This window comes from Xiphophorus hellerii, chromosome 13 (assembly GCF_003331165.1).
Source record: "Xiphophorus hellerii strain 12219 chromosome 13, Xiphophorus_hellerii-4.1, whole genome shotgun sequence".
In the NCBI taxonomy this organism is placed as follows: Eukaryota; Metazoa; Chordata; class Actinopteri; order Cyprinodontiformes; family Poeciliidae; genus Xiphophorus; species Xiphophorus hellerii.
Window position 1 is genome coordinate 13,628,825 of NC_045684.1, and position 18,069 is coordinate 13,646,893.

Consider the following 18,069-nt stretch of genomic DNA (forward strand, 5'->3'; position numbering starts at 1 on the left):
GATCAAACAAATGCATACAAACATGGGTCAACGGGTTTGCTGTGTTTATGAGCCAATATGAAGAGGATAACCACAAATAAACACACTTGCACACAAAAAACCCCCCAAAACACGCAATATCTCTCTGTCACGACTGTTGTGAACAGTGCAACCACAATTGTTCTCTTTTCAAACAAAAGAAAGATTATGGTTTAACATAAAACACATGTCTGGTTATTTGGTGGCTTTTGTAAAGTGATTATAAGGGGGGGAAAAAGGGACGGATGGTGGAGGAGAGGGAAAAAAACAGGGTGGGTAAGAACAGAAAGAAAAATATTATTGATGAAATTACTTCAATTATCGTAACAATTATTCTTGCGTGTGGAAGAAAGGAACACAGAGGATCAAAATGTCGTGGAAACAAAAGGAAACGGACCTAAAAAGTGCTTCAGAGCAGCATTTCAATCTGATAATATGACTTGCAAATGTTTTCACACCCCTTGTTCATTTTTGGTTGTGTTTGACCAGTGTACGTGTAGCCACTAAATGGTTGACTTTAAGGCTTTTTAGGCTCAAAATAGTTGTGTGGGTGGAGACTGCCAGTGAACAGCTGTTTCAAAGTCTTTCCACTGTTTCTCAGTTGGTTTTAGGTCTGGACCTTTCCAACACCCAAATATATCTTCATTTAACTTATTCCGTTGAAGCTCTGGCTGTGTATCTAGGGTTGTTGTTCTGCTGGAAGGTAAATCTCCTTCACAGCAACTGATTTGTTGCAGGTTGTAGTAGATTTTCTTTTAGGATTATCCTATATTTCACTTCATTCATGTCCCATGAACACTGGCCAGCTTCTCTGCAACTGTTAAAAAAAAAAATCAACACAAGTTTCAATGTAGTGACTGTGTATTCAGGTTGACGTGCAATGTTGGTTTCCACCATTTTTGTTTCTTTTGTCCTTCAATGTGTTTACTGCATCTCATAGGTGGCTTGAGGAAAACTGTGAACATTAGTTATCGTGGCTTTTTTTTTAGCAATAGCTTCCCCTTTCTTACTTTTTCATGTAAACCCAACTTTTATAATTAAAGAAAAGTTGTTCGTTAGAGAGATCTTTCCACCCGAGCTGGGACTCTCTTCAGCTCCTCCAGAGTTTGCATGAACTCGTTGGCTGATTCGATTGGTAATGTGCTCCCTGCCCAGCCTAGCAGATGGGATTTAGATTTATAACCCTGCTTTAAATTTCTCAACAACTTTATCCCTGACCTTTCTGCTGTAATCCTTGCTCTTCGCGATGCTGTTGGTTCCCTCGTGCTCTTCAAAAAAAAAGAAAAGAAAAAGCCTTAAAGGCTTACACAAAGCAGCTTCATTTTCAATGGAATTTAAATTACACACAGGTGGCTTCTACTTACTAGCTAAATTACTTCTTTAATAGATTTTATTTAGAAACATCAAAGTAGAGGGGTTAAATACAAATGCAGTTTTTTAGAGAGCGCAGGAAACCAAAACGGAGACAAAAGGACAGCATGGCGTTGCAGCTTTAAAGTGAATGAAAGACAGGCAGAAAGAGAAGAAGCAGAGAACTTTGGAGTGCTGAAGAGGATGAATTGCCATCCGCAGGCTCAATCATCCATCTCTCTGATACCGGATGTTTGGTTTGATGTGGTCACGCAGTGGCTATAGGCCCTACCAATGGTGTCTCCCTCCCATGTCTCGCTTCATCTCACCCTCCTTGCTCTCACTGTCTCAGGCTCTCTGATATGGTTTTTGTTCTCATGTGGTCAGATGCTGAAGATTTTCATGGATGGTTTCCATTATGATAAAAAAAGAATTTACTTTACATATTGAGTTAGAAAAAAAAAAAAAGACACACCAGAAACAAATTGCTTCAATGCTGAAAATTTACCTGCACACTGAGTCAGTTTTTGAAGAGTTTTGGGTTAACTGAGTCCAAGCAAACACGCATAATTAAAATATTTTGGTCCAACTCATATGCTTTCTCTTTCTTTCTTTTTTTTTGCGTCTTTAGAGATGGTGAGGAAGAAGAATCCCCCTATCCGGAGTGTGGGAGGTGAGGAGGAAGAGGAAGAAGAGGGGAGGAAGCCAACAGGAGAGGAAGAAGATGAAGGAGACGAGGAGGAGAGAGTGGCAGCGGAAGCAGATCGGATAAACCGACCCTCCGAACCAGAGTCCTCTGAACGGATCAGAGGAAACGAGGGGCAAGACGAGGAGGATGAAGCAGAGAGTGAGTGCATCTCCTCCGTCGGTGAGCTCTACATTAATGAGGAGCGAGGGGGGAGGACTGCAGGCGGAGGGGCGAGGGCAAAACGAGTATTAGCGGCACAGTGTGAGAGACCGGAGAGCCAGTTGGAAGCCGAGGACGGGGAGAGGGGAGCAGAAGGAGGGGAGAATGACCACCTCACTCCTCCTCTCCCTTCAGCACCTCGGGTCCTTTCCAGACAGGAAGGGAGGGAGGAGTCAACCAATGACACCCCGGCACTCTCGTCCAGCCCTTCTCCCAAACTCCAGGACTTCAAGTGCAATGTGTGTGGTTACGGCTACTATGGCAACGACCCTGCTGACCTGGTGAAGCACTTTAGGAAGTATCACCTGGGTCTGCACAACCGCACACGACAGGATGCTGCTCTTGACACCCAGATCCTGGCCCTCCACAACATGGTCCCCCAGCATACAAACTTAGGTAATTCCTGCTTCAATGAAAGTTATATTTTTGCTTTTATATAATCCTAGTATAAGGCTTTCTTCATTTTAACTCAGTACACTTTTGAAAGACAAACTTTTCCGACTCATATGCAGTTTAACATCATTTCAGATCAATGCAATTGATTAATTTATTCTTTAAACATGTTCTGATTGAAACACCTTGAATTGTCTTTATGTATCTTTATTTTTCAAACTCTTTTTGCTGTTCTGATGTCAGATTTACAAACAGGACAGGGAGCGAGAAGTCAAACCAAAGAGCTGGGGAAGACAAGAGCTGATGGACAGAATCAGCAGCAGAGGACAGTTATGATGAACGGAGCGTACGACATACAGGTGTGTGTCGCTCAAAAGTTACAGATTAAAACATTTAACAAAGTCATGGTTATTTTGTAAGGGGCATTCTTAAAGTATAACTTCATTTGTTTTTTCTAAGTGTCTTGTACAGTAGGGGAGTCAAAGACCAGATATTTTCCGTCTAGATTGTAACTTTTTTGCAGAATTTGTATTTCTATAAGATTGAGGTCTATTGCGATTGTAAATGTAGTGGAATCCTAATATATCTGCTTTATTGTATGATATAGAGATGGACTGAAAAATACGCCTATTTTCAGTGGGACCAGCCTTAACCAGTTGCAAGAAAACTCAAAGATCTGATCTATTTGTGATTAGCAAAAGCAAAGTATTTAAGTGCTTCAGTAATTATTCAATCTGGCCGATATTGCAGATAGAAGTGGTCACTTACTGTAGATGGTTACAGATGAAGTCACTGGAAGCACATAAACAAATTGTGCTTCCATTGACAATCAGAAGGTTTTTAGGATAATTGTCACCACTTGGTTGCTACTTATAGAGTTAGATGCTGCAGCAGATAACAGGAAGGTCCAGTGCATTGAAGCCAAGTTGCTCTTTTTTATTCTCTGTGCTTCCAACGTTAGTCATTAAACAGGTGAGATCTGGAAATATTATCAGCTTTTTGCCAATCTCAAAAATAAGGGTAATCTTCTTGTAAGAATATGTGCTATTACCTCTAGTCCTGACATAAGTAATTCATGACCAGCCTTGTTAGGAAGGCTAAAAAATATTATGTTGAATGATCTAGAGGAGAAGTCAAAACCACCTAAAAGGGGAATGAAGGTCAGAAATTGACCACAAAGTTCTGAAATGCAGCATTGAGTTACAATTACAAAATTGAAGACATTTCTCAAAATTTATTTTTCCTTAAATCAAGGAGATGGACTAAAATACAATATATACAAATCGGATTAATTGGTGAGATGTTAAAATTACTGACCTTCTGTCCATGTGTTACACTGATAGAAACAAGAACACCTGGCACACAGGCAACAAATACAATGTTATTCAAAAACAATTGAGCTTCCTTCACAGATAGGCTGAAGTCTTGAAATGCTTTTGTGTTCTTTCATATTAATCTTTGCTCTAATTTGACAATGGTATCTGCTCAGACTTGCTTTGAAAAGAAAATGTACATTAATGTAGATTTGAGGAAGAAGAAAATCCATGTACAAGGCGAAAGTAAGCTTCCCTGGGAATTCTAGTTGAGTGTAATTTTAGTGTGCAGCCTGGATCTAAATCCTCTGGAGGTTAGAAAAGTTGATTTTGTTGTGTTCAGCTTCGCCTTAAATCAAGAGGGTCCTAATCAGGGAAATTAACAGCTGCAGACTTGGTCCGAAAAAGAAAAACAAAAAGAATGCAACGCCCTCCACTCAACATTGATTTGCTGTGGCTGCTAATGATAAACATTAAAGTGTCAGGAAGGAGGAAAGAAAAAACTTTACTTCAAGTATGTAGGGCCTCCTATAGAGGCTCAATCTGTGTTACTTAGCTATTTATTTTCTGTTACACCATATTATCTTAATTTGCACACAGATATTTTATCATATGTCTCATAAAGATTTTTGCTTTGTTCTGTCAGTCTATCAGATATGTAGAATCATTGGTAATGATTTATTTATTTGCCATTTTTGCGTATTGGGACAACCTGAATTATAAATCAAGGATTAGAACTTTGAGTCTGCGTGAACAGAAACCAAACCAAACTAAAACGTTTAAGTCAGATGATTTTATAAATGTAGTTGAGAGGAAAACTCAATGAGCTTCATTTCATTTATTCCAACTGCCAGTAATTTTGCTCAGTTGTATAATGGACTCAAAAAGGCACAGCAGACCTACGAGTCCGAAATAGAAAATCCAGCGGGTTATATCATCATTATGAAGAAAAAGTGAAAGTATTAGGGGAAAAAAGGGGGAATGAAAGGGATCTCTATTCTCTCTACCTCTCACTTAATTTTTCTCCTTTCAGCCCACGTTTGGAAAATTCCATCTTGTCATTTACTAAGACCAGGATCTCTGTCAACCAATAAAAAATAATTATACAAAAAAAAAAAAACAATAATCGAGGAAAGGAATAGTGCAAAGAAGAAATGAATAAGAAATGGAGATGAAAGAGGAAAGGAGAGAAGGTAGTGAAAGAGACAGACGGTGAAGCTGTACTTCTAATCGGCTGTTAGGGAGTCTAATGAAACAGCTGTCAGACATATTTAACCCTCTTTTTTTCCTCCATTCTCCATTATTTTATACGTCTTCGTCTCTCCTTCATATCTCTGTTTTCACTTCTTTTCCTTGCTCCCTTTCTGAGTATTAAATCGTTTTTTCTAAGTGCTCAATTTGCTTTTAATCCATCTTTCCCCTCCTTCTTTCCCACCACCCCAGTTTCTACATTTGTATTCTTTTCCTCAACACGTCCTATTTGCCCTTTGCCTTGTTTGATTCTACCCTTTTGGTATTTTCTTTAGGCACAAAGAAAATAAGTCACAAAAACAATATTTTACACAGATGGCACTAGAAAATATTATAAGCATCCAAACTTTAATATGAATATTAGCACAAATGCAGGGTTTCCCATATTTTAAGCTCGTTCCAGTCACGGCCAATTCCTGTTCCTCTGAAATGTCAATAATTGTATATGAAATAATTTACAAACGTTTGCAAAAAATGTATAAGATGCAGCTAAGACTCAGTTACATTATGTTTTTATCGGCTCCCTATTATTTTTTTTATGCTTTTCAAGATTGAAAAGTGCAATATTTCTCAGAACAGTCATGCTAATTTGAATTAAAGCAGTATGCAAGGTAATGTCACTAACCCATCTGATTTACTATCAGATCATTAGTTTATTCTAAATGTATGTGGAGCAAGTCACAGGTTAATAATTATAATGACTATTAGATCTTGAAGTTGTTAATTACATTTGTCCCCTGGCTTTAAATGATAGGTTTCAAAAGTAAGTTGTGCTTGAATATGTCTCCTGTATGCGACTCAGCATGAAGGTCAACCTTAGCATCTGTGCAGTTTAGCAGTAAACCAGACAGTTGGCAGTTTATTGTATTTTATTGGGATATTTTATGTGATTCTAAGTATATATGTATATATATATTTTTTTAAATGTACATTTGTAGTAAAGTCCAACTCTAACAGCTTAATCTCTAACGTTTTTTACCTTCTCTTTTATCACCAGGTGACGTTGGGTGGCACCTTAATTGGGATTGGCCGCAAGACGTCTGACTGCCAAGGGAACACTAAGTACTTCCGCTGCAAATTTTGCAACTTCACGTACATGGGCAGCAATTCCTCAGAACTTGAACAACACTTTTTGTCCTCGCATCCTAACAAAGTAAAATCTCCCCCAACCACACCCCTGCTGGCCACCAATAGCCTGGCGACGCACGACAGCCAGCTAAAAGGGAGGAGTGTGATGTTGGATGCCGGCGAGCGGGTGGCGGTGCGAGCCGAAGACGACTCCGTGGTTGGGTACTTCATCCCGGTCAGAGCGGGTTCTGACTCGTCGGGCTGGACGGGGGAGGCTGGTCGAGGGGCCATACAGGCGTGTTATTGGTGTAAACTCTGCAGCTGGAGTTGCGAGTGGTCAGAAGGTTCAGCTAAGCTTTTAGAGCACTATGAACAAAGGCATAAGGCTCCTGCTGGTGGCGCTATAAGCCCTAACAGCTCTGGGATTGACAGAGAGAGGGAGAGAGGAGGAAGAAAAGATAGAGGAGAGCAAGATCACATGGCATCCAAAAGCTGCAAAGGTCACTTCACCACCAGCCAAGGTAATGAAAGAAGTGTGAAGTAAGTGTGGTGGAACTTGGGTGCAAATATTATACAACTATTGCAACATTGCTTCTTTATATTTAATATCATTTTAATTAGAGCTGTGATGTTACTTTGCACAATTTATCCACCTTGAAAAATTATTCTGACTTCTTGAACTTTTTATTGTTTTTTCACTCTACACTGTTAAACTACTATCTTATCTTATTGGGATTGTTTGTGATAAACCAACACAAAGTAGTGCACATTTTTAATAAAGTGGAACATCTGTTAGAGAGCATTAGCAAACAAACAACATAATAAAGACAGTTCATAGATAAAGTTGTGAAAAAAAAAAAGAAGCTTTACGGCAGGGTTCAGTTATAAACCCCAAGCTGTGAACAACTCACAGAGCTCTGTTTAATCCATCCTCTAAAAATGAAAAGAGTATGACACAACTGCGAACCTATGACATTGCCATCTAGCTAAATTGATAGGCCGGTCAAGGAAAGCATTAATCAGAGAAGCAGCCAACAGGCCGATGATAACTCAGAGAGACAGAATGAGAGGCACAAGGAGCTTCGCTTGTGATTTTCCACAAGTAATGTCGGGGACACAGAAAGCTGTTTGGAAGAGAACAAAGCTGAACTTTTAATTGAACCCTTGGCATACGTACAAAATGCTGTCTGCGGCAGAAAATCAAAATTTGACATCTTTGGAAATATTTTCTCTGTAGTGAAATGTGGTGATCATTCTTTCAGGATGCCTTTTTTTCAGCAGTGACAAAGAAGCTGGTCAGATTATGGGAAGAGGGATGGAGCTGAATACAGGAGAGATCTATATAAAAAGCCTGTTAGAGGCTCCGAAATGAGACTGCAGCCGAGGTTCACCTTCCATTAGGACATCAAGCATAAAGTTAGAGCTACAATCAGATGGTTTACATAAAAGCACATACATGTTTTAGAATGGCCCAGTTAAAATCCAGACCTAAATCTAATTAAGAATTTGTAGCAAAACTTGAAAATCGATTTCTACAGACACTTTCCGTCCAATCTGATCAAGTTGAAACTTTAATGCAAAAAGATAAGATAAAAATGTTCATCTTTACATTTACAAAGCTGTTGGAAATATACTTGCTGCTGGATTTGCAATGTTAGGTGATTCTATAAAGTGTTGACTCAGAGGAGACGGATAAAAGAGCAAATGTACACCACATCTTGGCATACGTACAAAATGCTGTCTGCATTGATACGTGGTTTGCAAAAACTTTTTAAAAACTATGTATCAGTTTCCCTTCACATGACAATAATGCACTACTTTGTGTTTGTTTGCCATGCAAAATAGTCATGGTCTGTGATTCTGTAGAGGAAAATGTAGGAAAAGTTCATTTAGTATGAATATTTTTGGAGGGCACTGTGCATTTGAGCCCCTTGCAAAAGGTTTTACAGAAAGTCTCTGTGTTCTGCTCCCAGGAGACCCAAAAAGTGGCGATTCAGAAGCTGTCGTGACCAGCTATAACTGTCAGTTGTGCGATTTCCGTTACTCGATGGCCCACAGTGCGGACGTGATCATCGTTGCTCCGTTGCTGCTGCACTACCAGCACAACCACTCCATCCACCGCTGTTGCATTCAGCACTGCATGTATTGTCCTCAGGGGCTCTGCCAGCCCCAGAAACACCTGGGAGAGGTGAGCTGCATGAAAAGCTGAAACATTTGATGTTTGCTCTGTAATTACTGGAGAAAAAAAAATATGCATTTTTCTGCAAGCGCATGAAAATGAAATGGAATACATGAACAAGTGTAAAGTTAATTGTTCCGATTTCCTGCTTAGTTAAAATTCCCTAGCTTCTCTGAGTCTGCCCACGCACACTGCCTACCCTCCTTTGTGCCAGCTGCCAAACAGTGCTGTTGCAGCTGCTAAAAATACAAAAAAGGATTGTTAATATTTTAGGCTTTTATTAATAATGCACACTAATTTTACTGCTGCTGACTTCCACTTTTTTTTTTTTTTTGATGTGCTTCAAACTCATCAACCTAATTCTGACAAATAACCCTAGCATGCAAACATGGAAACAACTGTTTGACAAAATATTTCTCTTGATAGGTATCCCACCCATTTGCTTGCCGGAAGCCAACCTGTTCTAAATGCTGTTCAAAGTTTCCTCAGCCTACCAAGCAGCAGGACGCCATTGGTTCAAAACCCACTGCTGCCACCTCACCCAGCGTGACCCCTCCTAACCCAAGAGGTGACCCCAGTGTGATTTCTGGTTCCACCTTTCACCCCTCTAACCCGGCACATCCTGTTGTTGCACAAGGTATTTAAAGGCATAGGTGCAGCGAACCATTTCCATTTGCTGATCATGTTCTTCATGTGAACATTTTAAACTTCCATCTTTCAGGTTTTTGTGTCTTAATACTGTTCTTTTCTCTAGGTGTCACTCACTTGTGCGACCAGTGTGCATTTGCCACTACGGACATCGATGTGTTGCTGCAACACTATGAGAGCTGTCACAGCATAATCAAACTAAAGGGAGCACCTCCACAAGTCAAGGCTGAAGAGGAGACTGAAGGAGAAAAGGAGGGAGGCAGAGGAGGAGCAGGAGAGACTGAGCACACTTGTACGAAGTGTAGCTTTGTCACACAAGTAGAAGAAGAGCTTTTTAGACACTACAGGTGAGCAGGGCATCTCACAAATAACTAATTAATTGTTTTTGGACAAAACATGGTGAATAAGAAAACACTCCACATCTTTCACTACAATGTCAATCATATCGGCTCATCTAAAGAGAAAATATTCCATACCGGTTTCTACGTATATACCTAAATATTACAAGCAGCTGCTTACAACGTTTCATTCAAAAGTCAAGTACGCATCAAGCATTTTCTGTGCTTGGATAGCCCTACCATGGTTTTGGTCTCCAAGTAATCACCCAGGAAATGTGATTACCTGGGTGATCACATTTCAGCAACAACCCCTTCTTGGAACTATTTTTAAGACCATTTTTGATACCATTCATACCCATTTCAAACCAGGTGCAAGAGTTGAGTGCTTCTTGAGGAAAAGTTTAATTTTCCAGGTCATGTGCATGTCTTTAAAGATGCCTACCAATGCACTGTTTGAATTTTCTTCATGATGAATAGAGCGTTAAACAGGAAAGGAGTGAAAAGTTCATGCTTCTTGTGCTGTTTTTATGTCTTTTTTTTAATTATAATTTACTCTTGGATGAGACGGGCTGGAATATCCTTTTTAACAAACCAGTCAACTACCCAACTAATCAATTCCTGCAAACAACTAATTAACTAAACAGGCAGCCAACCATCTGATCAACGTAACAAATTATCCAACCAGCAGTCTGGCAATGAATAAACCAGTGCTATAACCAATCAACTCACCATACAGTGAGTAATGTAGATATCCAACCAAGCTACTAGTCAGTCAGTTAACCACTAATTTCCAATCTTATAAACTAGCTGATGATTCAATTAATTAACTAGCAGACCACTCAAATAAAAAGACAATTTATTACTCAACTAACCAGTTCCAACCACAAGCTAACAAGCCAACCAGCTCTCTCGCATTTGCAGCTCACCAACCAATTACCCACAAGTACAGAGCACCTTTGCCTTTTTGCAAATTTACCTGATTGCAGATTTTTTGTGAAATGTACTCTATCTCCAAATTAGTGTACAGAGGTTAGTTTCTGCAGTGATGCTATGATGATTTCTATTGTGTGTATCAGTGCATGTTGAGGTATAGTTGGTGTTGAAACTATTACAAAGACAGTTCTAAACATTTGCAGATTTTACCTAATTGTGGGTGACTGTGGTCCCTAACCCTCGTGAATACTGGTGGTCCACTGTGTAACAAACCAGCTAACCATACAACAAACCAACAGAGCAATCAAACAAAAAACCCGTTAATCAATTAAAGCAACAAACCAATCAACCATGTTGTTTGCATGCTCCGTTCTAAACACAGTGGTCCTTCAGTCACCCCTACAAATCTTTTCTTTGACAGAACAAGCTGTTTGACATTCGAGGACAGTTTACCTCTAAAATTCACTCTAGATGTGGGAAAAGCTGTGAGAAACCTGAAAGTAATGAACTTCACTTGCTCAGTTTTATCTTTTCCTAATGCAAATTAGGTTTGTTCCTGATGGCAGTCTTCATTCTTTGAATCTCACCAGTCATTTCACCTGTTTGTGCTCTGCAATTCTTGGTGAAAATTGTAGAAGAAATCAAGCATGACTTTACAATACATCTCTGAAGTAAAATTAGGACTTCACACACAGATAACTTTAAATGAGATTACTTGACTTGGACAAAAATATTCAAGAATACAAAAAAAACAATATATATTTTTTTATTTTGAGTATTAATTAATCTACAATTATGTACTTCTATTTAGCATGTGACAAAGATTTTAGTGGGGTCCCTGAAAAACAATAAAACCGATGTTTTCAAAAGTTTTACAAAAGAAACAATGATGTGGGGGTGAAGGATGGTAGGGAAATAAAAAGAAAGGAGAGAAAGGTGAGAAATCAGTGATGAGATATTTTTTACGGTCCAGTCGCATTTCAAACAAAATGCTCGTATACTCTGACACTCGGTGCTGTGATCAAATAAAAGTGAGCTAAAGCCACAGTTTCATACCCCCAGTAAAATCAATCAGAGCTAAAAGGATTTTAAAGTTTTAGAGAACAAATTCGGGATTTAATTCAGTGGTGTTTGAAACAAAGGGCCGTGGTGTAATGAGAAAAAAGGTTACCTGCCGAAAGAGTGATCACTCAGACATATAAATTGAAAAGTGCATTGTATAATCAGTGCTATAGCTTCTAAGCTAATTATTAGATTTTATGTACAAAAACACAGAAACACCTCTCAAGTGGTGTTCCCTTCTCTTGGTAGTGTAGCCAGAAAAGGCATCTTAATTTTCTTTTCAAAATTGCATTTATTAATTTAGCTCATTTTATCGTCTTCATTAACTGGCTACAAGTAATCTATGTATTCCAAAACCGAGCACAGACTTTTTAAGTGTCAGCCTTGAAAAAAGAAAAAAAATCTTAATTTATGTCACAATTTCAATTGAACAGGAAATCACCACTCACTGAATCTTTTGCTCCACTGCCCTAAACGTGTGATACAAGACATTGTGATACAAGTTGTAATTTTTAGTGCTTGTAGCCTTACAGTGCTACAAGCACAACATATTACCTAATATTATTAATAATGTAATCTTGAAATAAAGTACAGTATAAGTCTTTAGTTGATATATGATGATTTATATTTTCACATATTTTGTTTTAGTTTAGTATCGACCAGACTGGCTGATGTACTTAAATGGTTCTGGTACAGTTGTTTGGTATCTCCAGTTGCATCTCCAGGGTCCGGATGACAGCAGTCGCACTAGTGATCTGCACTAACAGAATAATCACACCAGAGTTACTTTTAATCAAACTAAACCTGTCGAGTGTGAAGACCCTTTCTAAACCCACTGGGTTTCAGATGGCCTCTCCAAACTAGACATTCTTTAATCTGCTGGAGAATCGGCTTATAGCTTATGAGAAGGAAAATAAAATCTATTTAGTCCTCATATTTGTGCTTCTTCTTTGTTTTTTGTATAATTTCATTTATTTATTTCTTGCTGTGTGAGTGTCTTCTCTACATAGAGGTTGTTTTTCTGCTCTCATTGACATTTTTGGCATACTTACTGTACATCCTGCTGTTGTAAAATACTCACACTGCGGGGCATCAATAAGAAGCTGCTGTTGAGAAAAAGCCAAGTGAATGCAATAGCCAGTGTTTAGCAGATTACTGCTGCTGGGTGACATCTGAGCAAGTGAAGCTTTGTTTCAACATGACTCGACTGCCAAAACAATAGCCCTTGACAAGATAACATAAGATATTTTCAGAGTACTTTAAAAGTCTTCCAAAAAGTACTCATACCCTTGAAATTTTTCATGTTGGATTAACAAACTCCTGTGTAATTTTCAGAAATTTCAGGAGATAGAAGTGCCGAATAGTGAAGTGGAAGGAAAATGATGGCATTTTCTTGGAATGGGTTGGGTTTTATTTGCTGGGTTTTAAATGCTGGGTTTTAAATAAAACCCAGCACAACTAATTGTCTTTAAAAGTCAGCTAGTAAACAGAGTCTCCAAATTCTCTCGGTGAATGCCTCAGTGGTGTCAGTGAGCACACAGTTTCATGAACACCAATGAACACAACAGACTAATTAGGGATTCAGTTAGAGAGATGTCCCAACCGTCTAATGTTGCTAGTATTAAAAGGAAAGCGTGATCTAAATACATTGTCAGTCCCTCAAGAAAACCCATTCAGAGTACTGAACGAGTCATACTTTGACTGAGGTTTGGCTCCTGGTAGGACAATGAAGCATCTTTGTGTTTGAATAGACCAGTCAAAGTGTGAATGCTCATGTCATAGAGAATCTTTGACCAGACTGGAAAATTGATGTTTAGGTGCTCTGTATCCAGTCTGACTGAGTTTAAGCTGGAACAGGACATTTTTTTTGTCTCTATGTGTGCAGAACAGGTTAACAGATGCCTCCAAGTTTGTGCAACTGTAATGTCGGGAAAACATTACAGGTTCTAAATACAAATCCAGCCACACTTTTCAGATTTGATTTGTAAAAATGTAAAAACCATGTAGAATTTTTCAACTTCATAAATATTCTGCTTTTATGTTGGTCTACCTCAAAAATGGCAAAATAAAATGAAGTGTGATGTTGTATAAATGTTTATATTGTCAAAAAAAAATTCAGAATTAATATAAAGAAATTTCCTTTCAAAAACAAAAAGTTGAATAATCTAAGTAATGCATAAACATTCACAATATTCCCTTTCTATAAAAAACCTCACATATACTGTACATACAGTACATAAAGGTTATTGGGTAGTACTGCTCATGTCAAGTAAATGTAAATTAGCTGCCCATGGTCTGAGTTTGTGTGGGTGTAGGTATGTGTTAAAGGTGATTCATTGATTTTTTTTTTTCTTGCTGGCCCACACATGAAGCACCCAACATGTTTTCTCTGTGCCAGGAAGAAAATGTACCCTGATGTCTTGCTCTGGAAATATAGCGAACCATTCAGGGGTTGGCCCAGCAGGAAATGAAGGTGGCTTGTTGACGGTTGATTCAGTGCTTGATGTTCAGATTCATTTATGCTCCTCACCATTTTCGAGTAATTCATGGTGATTTAGTGGAACTCTGAGTCACTTTTTGGCCACAAGTTCCCTGAAAGTCAAGATCTGAGTGCTCTGAGGAAATCAAGCAGGGCCAAGTGCACTTTTGATTTATTCATTTCCGGGGGGCGGATTTTCTTCGTTCTGTGAGCAATTCTGGTCTGGAGTCCCGTGAATCAGGGACTTTTACTTATTTAAATGGGCAGATATAAAGATGAGCCGACTCTGAACTGAAAACAAAACAAAGTCTGCAGAGCTGCCTTCAGTCACATTATTGTATTACTGTGATGACTCATTACTAGTTTCGATGACTCTCAGTGTCATGATCTGGCTTTCTGATTAAAACTGAAAATGAAGATTTGTACTTTTCTTTCTTACCAGGCGTGTCCACGCGTGTTGCCGTTGCCGACACTGTGACTTCACTGCTCCTGATTCATCGGCCCTCCTCGACCATTTTAATTCTGCCCACTGTCAAGACGCCTCTCCCTCATTAGGCTCCCAGCCCACCTTAATGACACCGTCGCTGGCGCTTTCGGCCAATGGCTGCTCAGCTCCCTCGACTTTAGCCATTAAAGAGGAGAGCAAGGGGGATCTACGACTTCTATACTCTCTAGCTCCACCTGAGGGACGATTGGCAGAGGGAGGCAGAGAGGAGCCCAGCGGTGTAGTAAAAAGCGAGGGAGTGGAGGAAAAAGAAAGAGAACGGGAGAAGGGTTGGGTTCTCGGAGAGACAAGAGGGCCGGGAGAAAGAGGAGGTGAGCAGGCCCACGGATTACTCTGGGTACCCAAGGAGCGGATGGGGCCCGAAAGAGTAGCAGAAAGAGGAGCAGGAGGTGGGAGCCCCTCTCTTTTCCCCTCCCCGCTCTCCCTCTCTTTCGTTTCAGCCAATCACGAGGGTTCGCAGCAGAAGAGAGGCATGGCTTCGCCTGGCATGGTTTACCTGGGAGACACCAAGCCATTTTTGGGAGATACCAAGTTGTTTTTGGGAGGAGGGAGACCAGGAGGAGCTACTGCAGGTGGAGGAGGAGGTGGGGAGAAGCAGAGCCAGATATCTTCACAACAGTATCCAGGTGGAGGAGGAGGAGGAAGTGGAGGTGCAGGAGCACAGGAGGGAAAAGGAGGAACCACAAAAGAAGAATCCCAGTCTCTGCTAAGAGTAAGCAGACCATGCACCACGCACGTTATCAGAGTCCCTTGCTAAATCTTTTCTCGTTTTTTAAAACTTGAATGAAAAAGAAAAGTTTTGTGGGGGGTTTATAGTTTAAAGCAACACAAAGTAATGCAGAAATCAGAGGTGGGAGGAAAATTATTCACATTTCGCATGATTTCTACAAAAGAAAAATCTGTAAAGTGTGTTGGCAATTCTTTTTAGTCCCTTGTTCTCTGAAACCCCTAAATACAATTGATTTCATAAGTAATTTAGTAAGTAAATGGAGTCCCCTTGTGTGTAATTTAATCTCAGGATAGATACATGTGTACTGTGTATACTGGCAGGCCTGTCAAGAGAATAGCCAAGATGGCAACAATGGAGGCGCCCACAAAAATCAACAACTCACGTAGAATTGGTTGACAGGACAACTATTAATTATTTGCTTCCCAAATCTGACTCTTGTGTAAGCCTGGCAAGAAGAAAGACATTGTGGGAAGCGAGATATAAAAAATCTCACATACCTTTTGGTGTCATGAACACAGCAAACATGTAGATGAAAGTCCTCTGGTCAGAGGAGATCAAAGTGTAGATGCAAAAAGGTTTTATTTGGTGGCAAACTATCTGCAAATAATCTTGAAATCAACATCACTCTAAAACACGGAAGTGGGGTCATCATGGTGTGAAAATGCTTTTTTTCTGACAGGGAAGCTTTTTTAAGGTTTTTGTTGCGCTAGTGGCTTTTATTCATTAGTAGCTGGACATGACGAAAGGTAGAGATAAATAACTGGAAGACATGCAGCAAGTGACCATCCTAACGTGGAACTTTTTTAGCACATAACCGTAAGGAAAAGCCAAAGACATTTTCACCCCAAAACACTGAAGACGGTAACTGAAATGAAAGCTGGTTTTATAAAGTACTGACTGACAAGGGCTAAACATAAACACATCTTTCAGATTTTTTATGTAAAAAAAAAAACATGTATTCTTTTAATACCACTTCAATATTATACATTTTGTGTGATGTTTCTATCACACAAAATCCCATTTCAGTCTATTGCTACGTGCTGTCAAAATGTTAAAGGAGTGGGAATACTTGTCTAAGTCATTGTGAATACTGATTTCTTTGTGATGGAAGCTCATAGGTCAGCTTTGTCTCATTCACTCTGAGACTTTTCAGAGTTCAGCCCTGACTTTGGGATTCTTCCTGCTGGGAATTCTAGTTATCAAAATGCCTCTTTTAATACACTTTCATCCTCAAATCATCTTCCCTTTGATTCCAGTACGTGGAGTAGATCTCATGTGGCGAGCTGCTACAACCTAATCTGTTTGCCTCTAATCATATTTACAGTTTATGCAAAATATGTTTGCCAGCAAAGCCTCTCGCACGAGTGCGCTCATATCTGCTGTGCACATGCCTCCATGACATCATTTCCCGTTCCCATCAGCCACATTCATCTTTCTCTTCTGAATCAAATTTTAAACTTCACAACACAGGGAAACTTTCCCGTCGTCCTGGCAACTGAGGGTGGCTAACCGACTGTTCCCATGAATCCCACCTGTCACTCACTTTCCTTTGCCCAATTCTGTGGACCATAATGCTTTTCACTCTGCAGTGATGTCATGGACTGGCAGGCGTAGCTTGTGGTTCACCAGCGCCACAGAGCTTATTTGCTCTGATCACATTAGATCAGAAAAGACTATTCTCTCTCTATGTGTGTGTGTGCAGGGTCGTACGTGCGTGTGTGTGCATATGTGGTGTCAGGGCACTGATACTGGCAGTATTAAGTGGGAGACGGGTGGAACCGGTGTGTGTGGATACGCATACGAGCGCGACAGTTGAGTCTATGACTTCTTTGTACAAGCTGTGGTGGGGCCTGCTGCAAATGTGTATTTGTGTGTCTGAGGTGTTGGCAGCAACTTGGCAGTCTGGGCAGGGTGGGGCAGCAGGAGGTTTACTCATTACTGTGGGTGGGGCCGTGTGTCCCTGCGAAGAAGTGGGAGAGTGACACTGAAATAAAAGAGAGATGCATGAGAATGAAAGGGAGGACTGAGATAAAGATATTGAGAGCACGCTAATTAACTAACAATCCATTTGTGGCACTTTCTAGAATAATACAGCAGCCGCTTCATTTATTGACACTCCTTGATATGATGTGTGAAGTAAAAACAAAATAAATTATTGCAGAAAATGTTAATAAACCCTGCTGTTCATAATGTGCATGAGCCCCTTTGATTGCGTTTTTAATCTTCTCCAGGTTCTGTGCATAAAAGAGACGAGTCTTTAACCATTCTTCTGGGCACAATCTTTGTTGCATCATCCAGAGTCTTGGATGTGGGAACTGTGTTTTGTATCATTATTCTGCTAAATAACACAGTGACGACTCATTTTTAATTATATAGCTGAGGTAAGGGGATTTTTTGTTTTAAATTTCCTGTTGTGTCAAAGACTTTGTGATGCAATGCAGTCTGACAACGTTCTGAAGGCCTTTGGGAGAGAAAATGGCCCACAGCATCACAGATCCTCCACTGCAGTTCACACTGGGCATGAGGAATTTTTTTCCACACACTCATTTTTTGTTTCACGCTGGGTCCAATTGCAACACTTATTTCAAAGCACATAGTTTGAGTTAAAGACTCAATAGCATGCAGAAAATTCCTATATTCATTATATGTGATTGTGACAGTGGACATCTCTTGCAAACTTTGTTGGCATATAATAGTATTAATGGACACCTGGTGAGTGCAAGATGCCACTCTTTATTGTATTCCTTAATCTCATCGGATTTGTTTTTACCTCTATGCTGCTTGCTGTGCAAAGAGGAAAAATAAACTTCAGTCGTCATTCATAATTGTGGCCCTTACTTTAGCTTAATAGCTATGTTTTGCAGCCATTTAACGAATTGTGACAATGAGCACTCA

General features: G+C 39.7%; 1 protein-coding gene across 4 annotated transcripts in view; it reads left to right on the forward strand.

Annotated features, from left to right (window-relative positions):
* The window catches only part of trps1 (trichorhinophalangeal syndrome I), a 131,315-nt gene that overhangs the window by 61,654 nt on the left and 51,592 nt on the right, over positions 1-18,069 (forward strand). For 3 of the 4 annotated variants that reach the window (XM_032580776.1, XM_032580775.1, XM_032580778.1), the window contains exons 3-9: positions 2,000-2,671; positions 2,912-3,027; positions 6,230-6,821; positions 8,274-8,488; positions 8,906-9,116; positions 9,234-9,474; positions 14,382-15,156. In XM_032580776.1, the coding sequence (XP_032436667.1) occupies positions 2,000-2,671; positions 2,912-3,027; positions 6,230-6,821; positions 8,274-8,488; positions 8,906-9,116; positions 9,234-9,474; positions 14,382-15,156 (2,822 nt within the window). The remainder of the gene's footprint in view (positions 1-1,999; positions 2,672-2,911; positions 3,028-6,229; positions 6,822-8,273; positions 8,489-8,905; positions 9,117-9,233; positions 9,475-14,381; positions 15,157-18,069) is intronic. The other variant, XM_032580779.1, reaches the window with a different exon arrangement.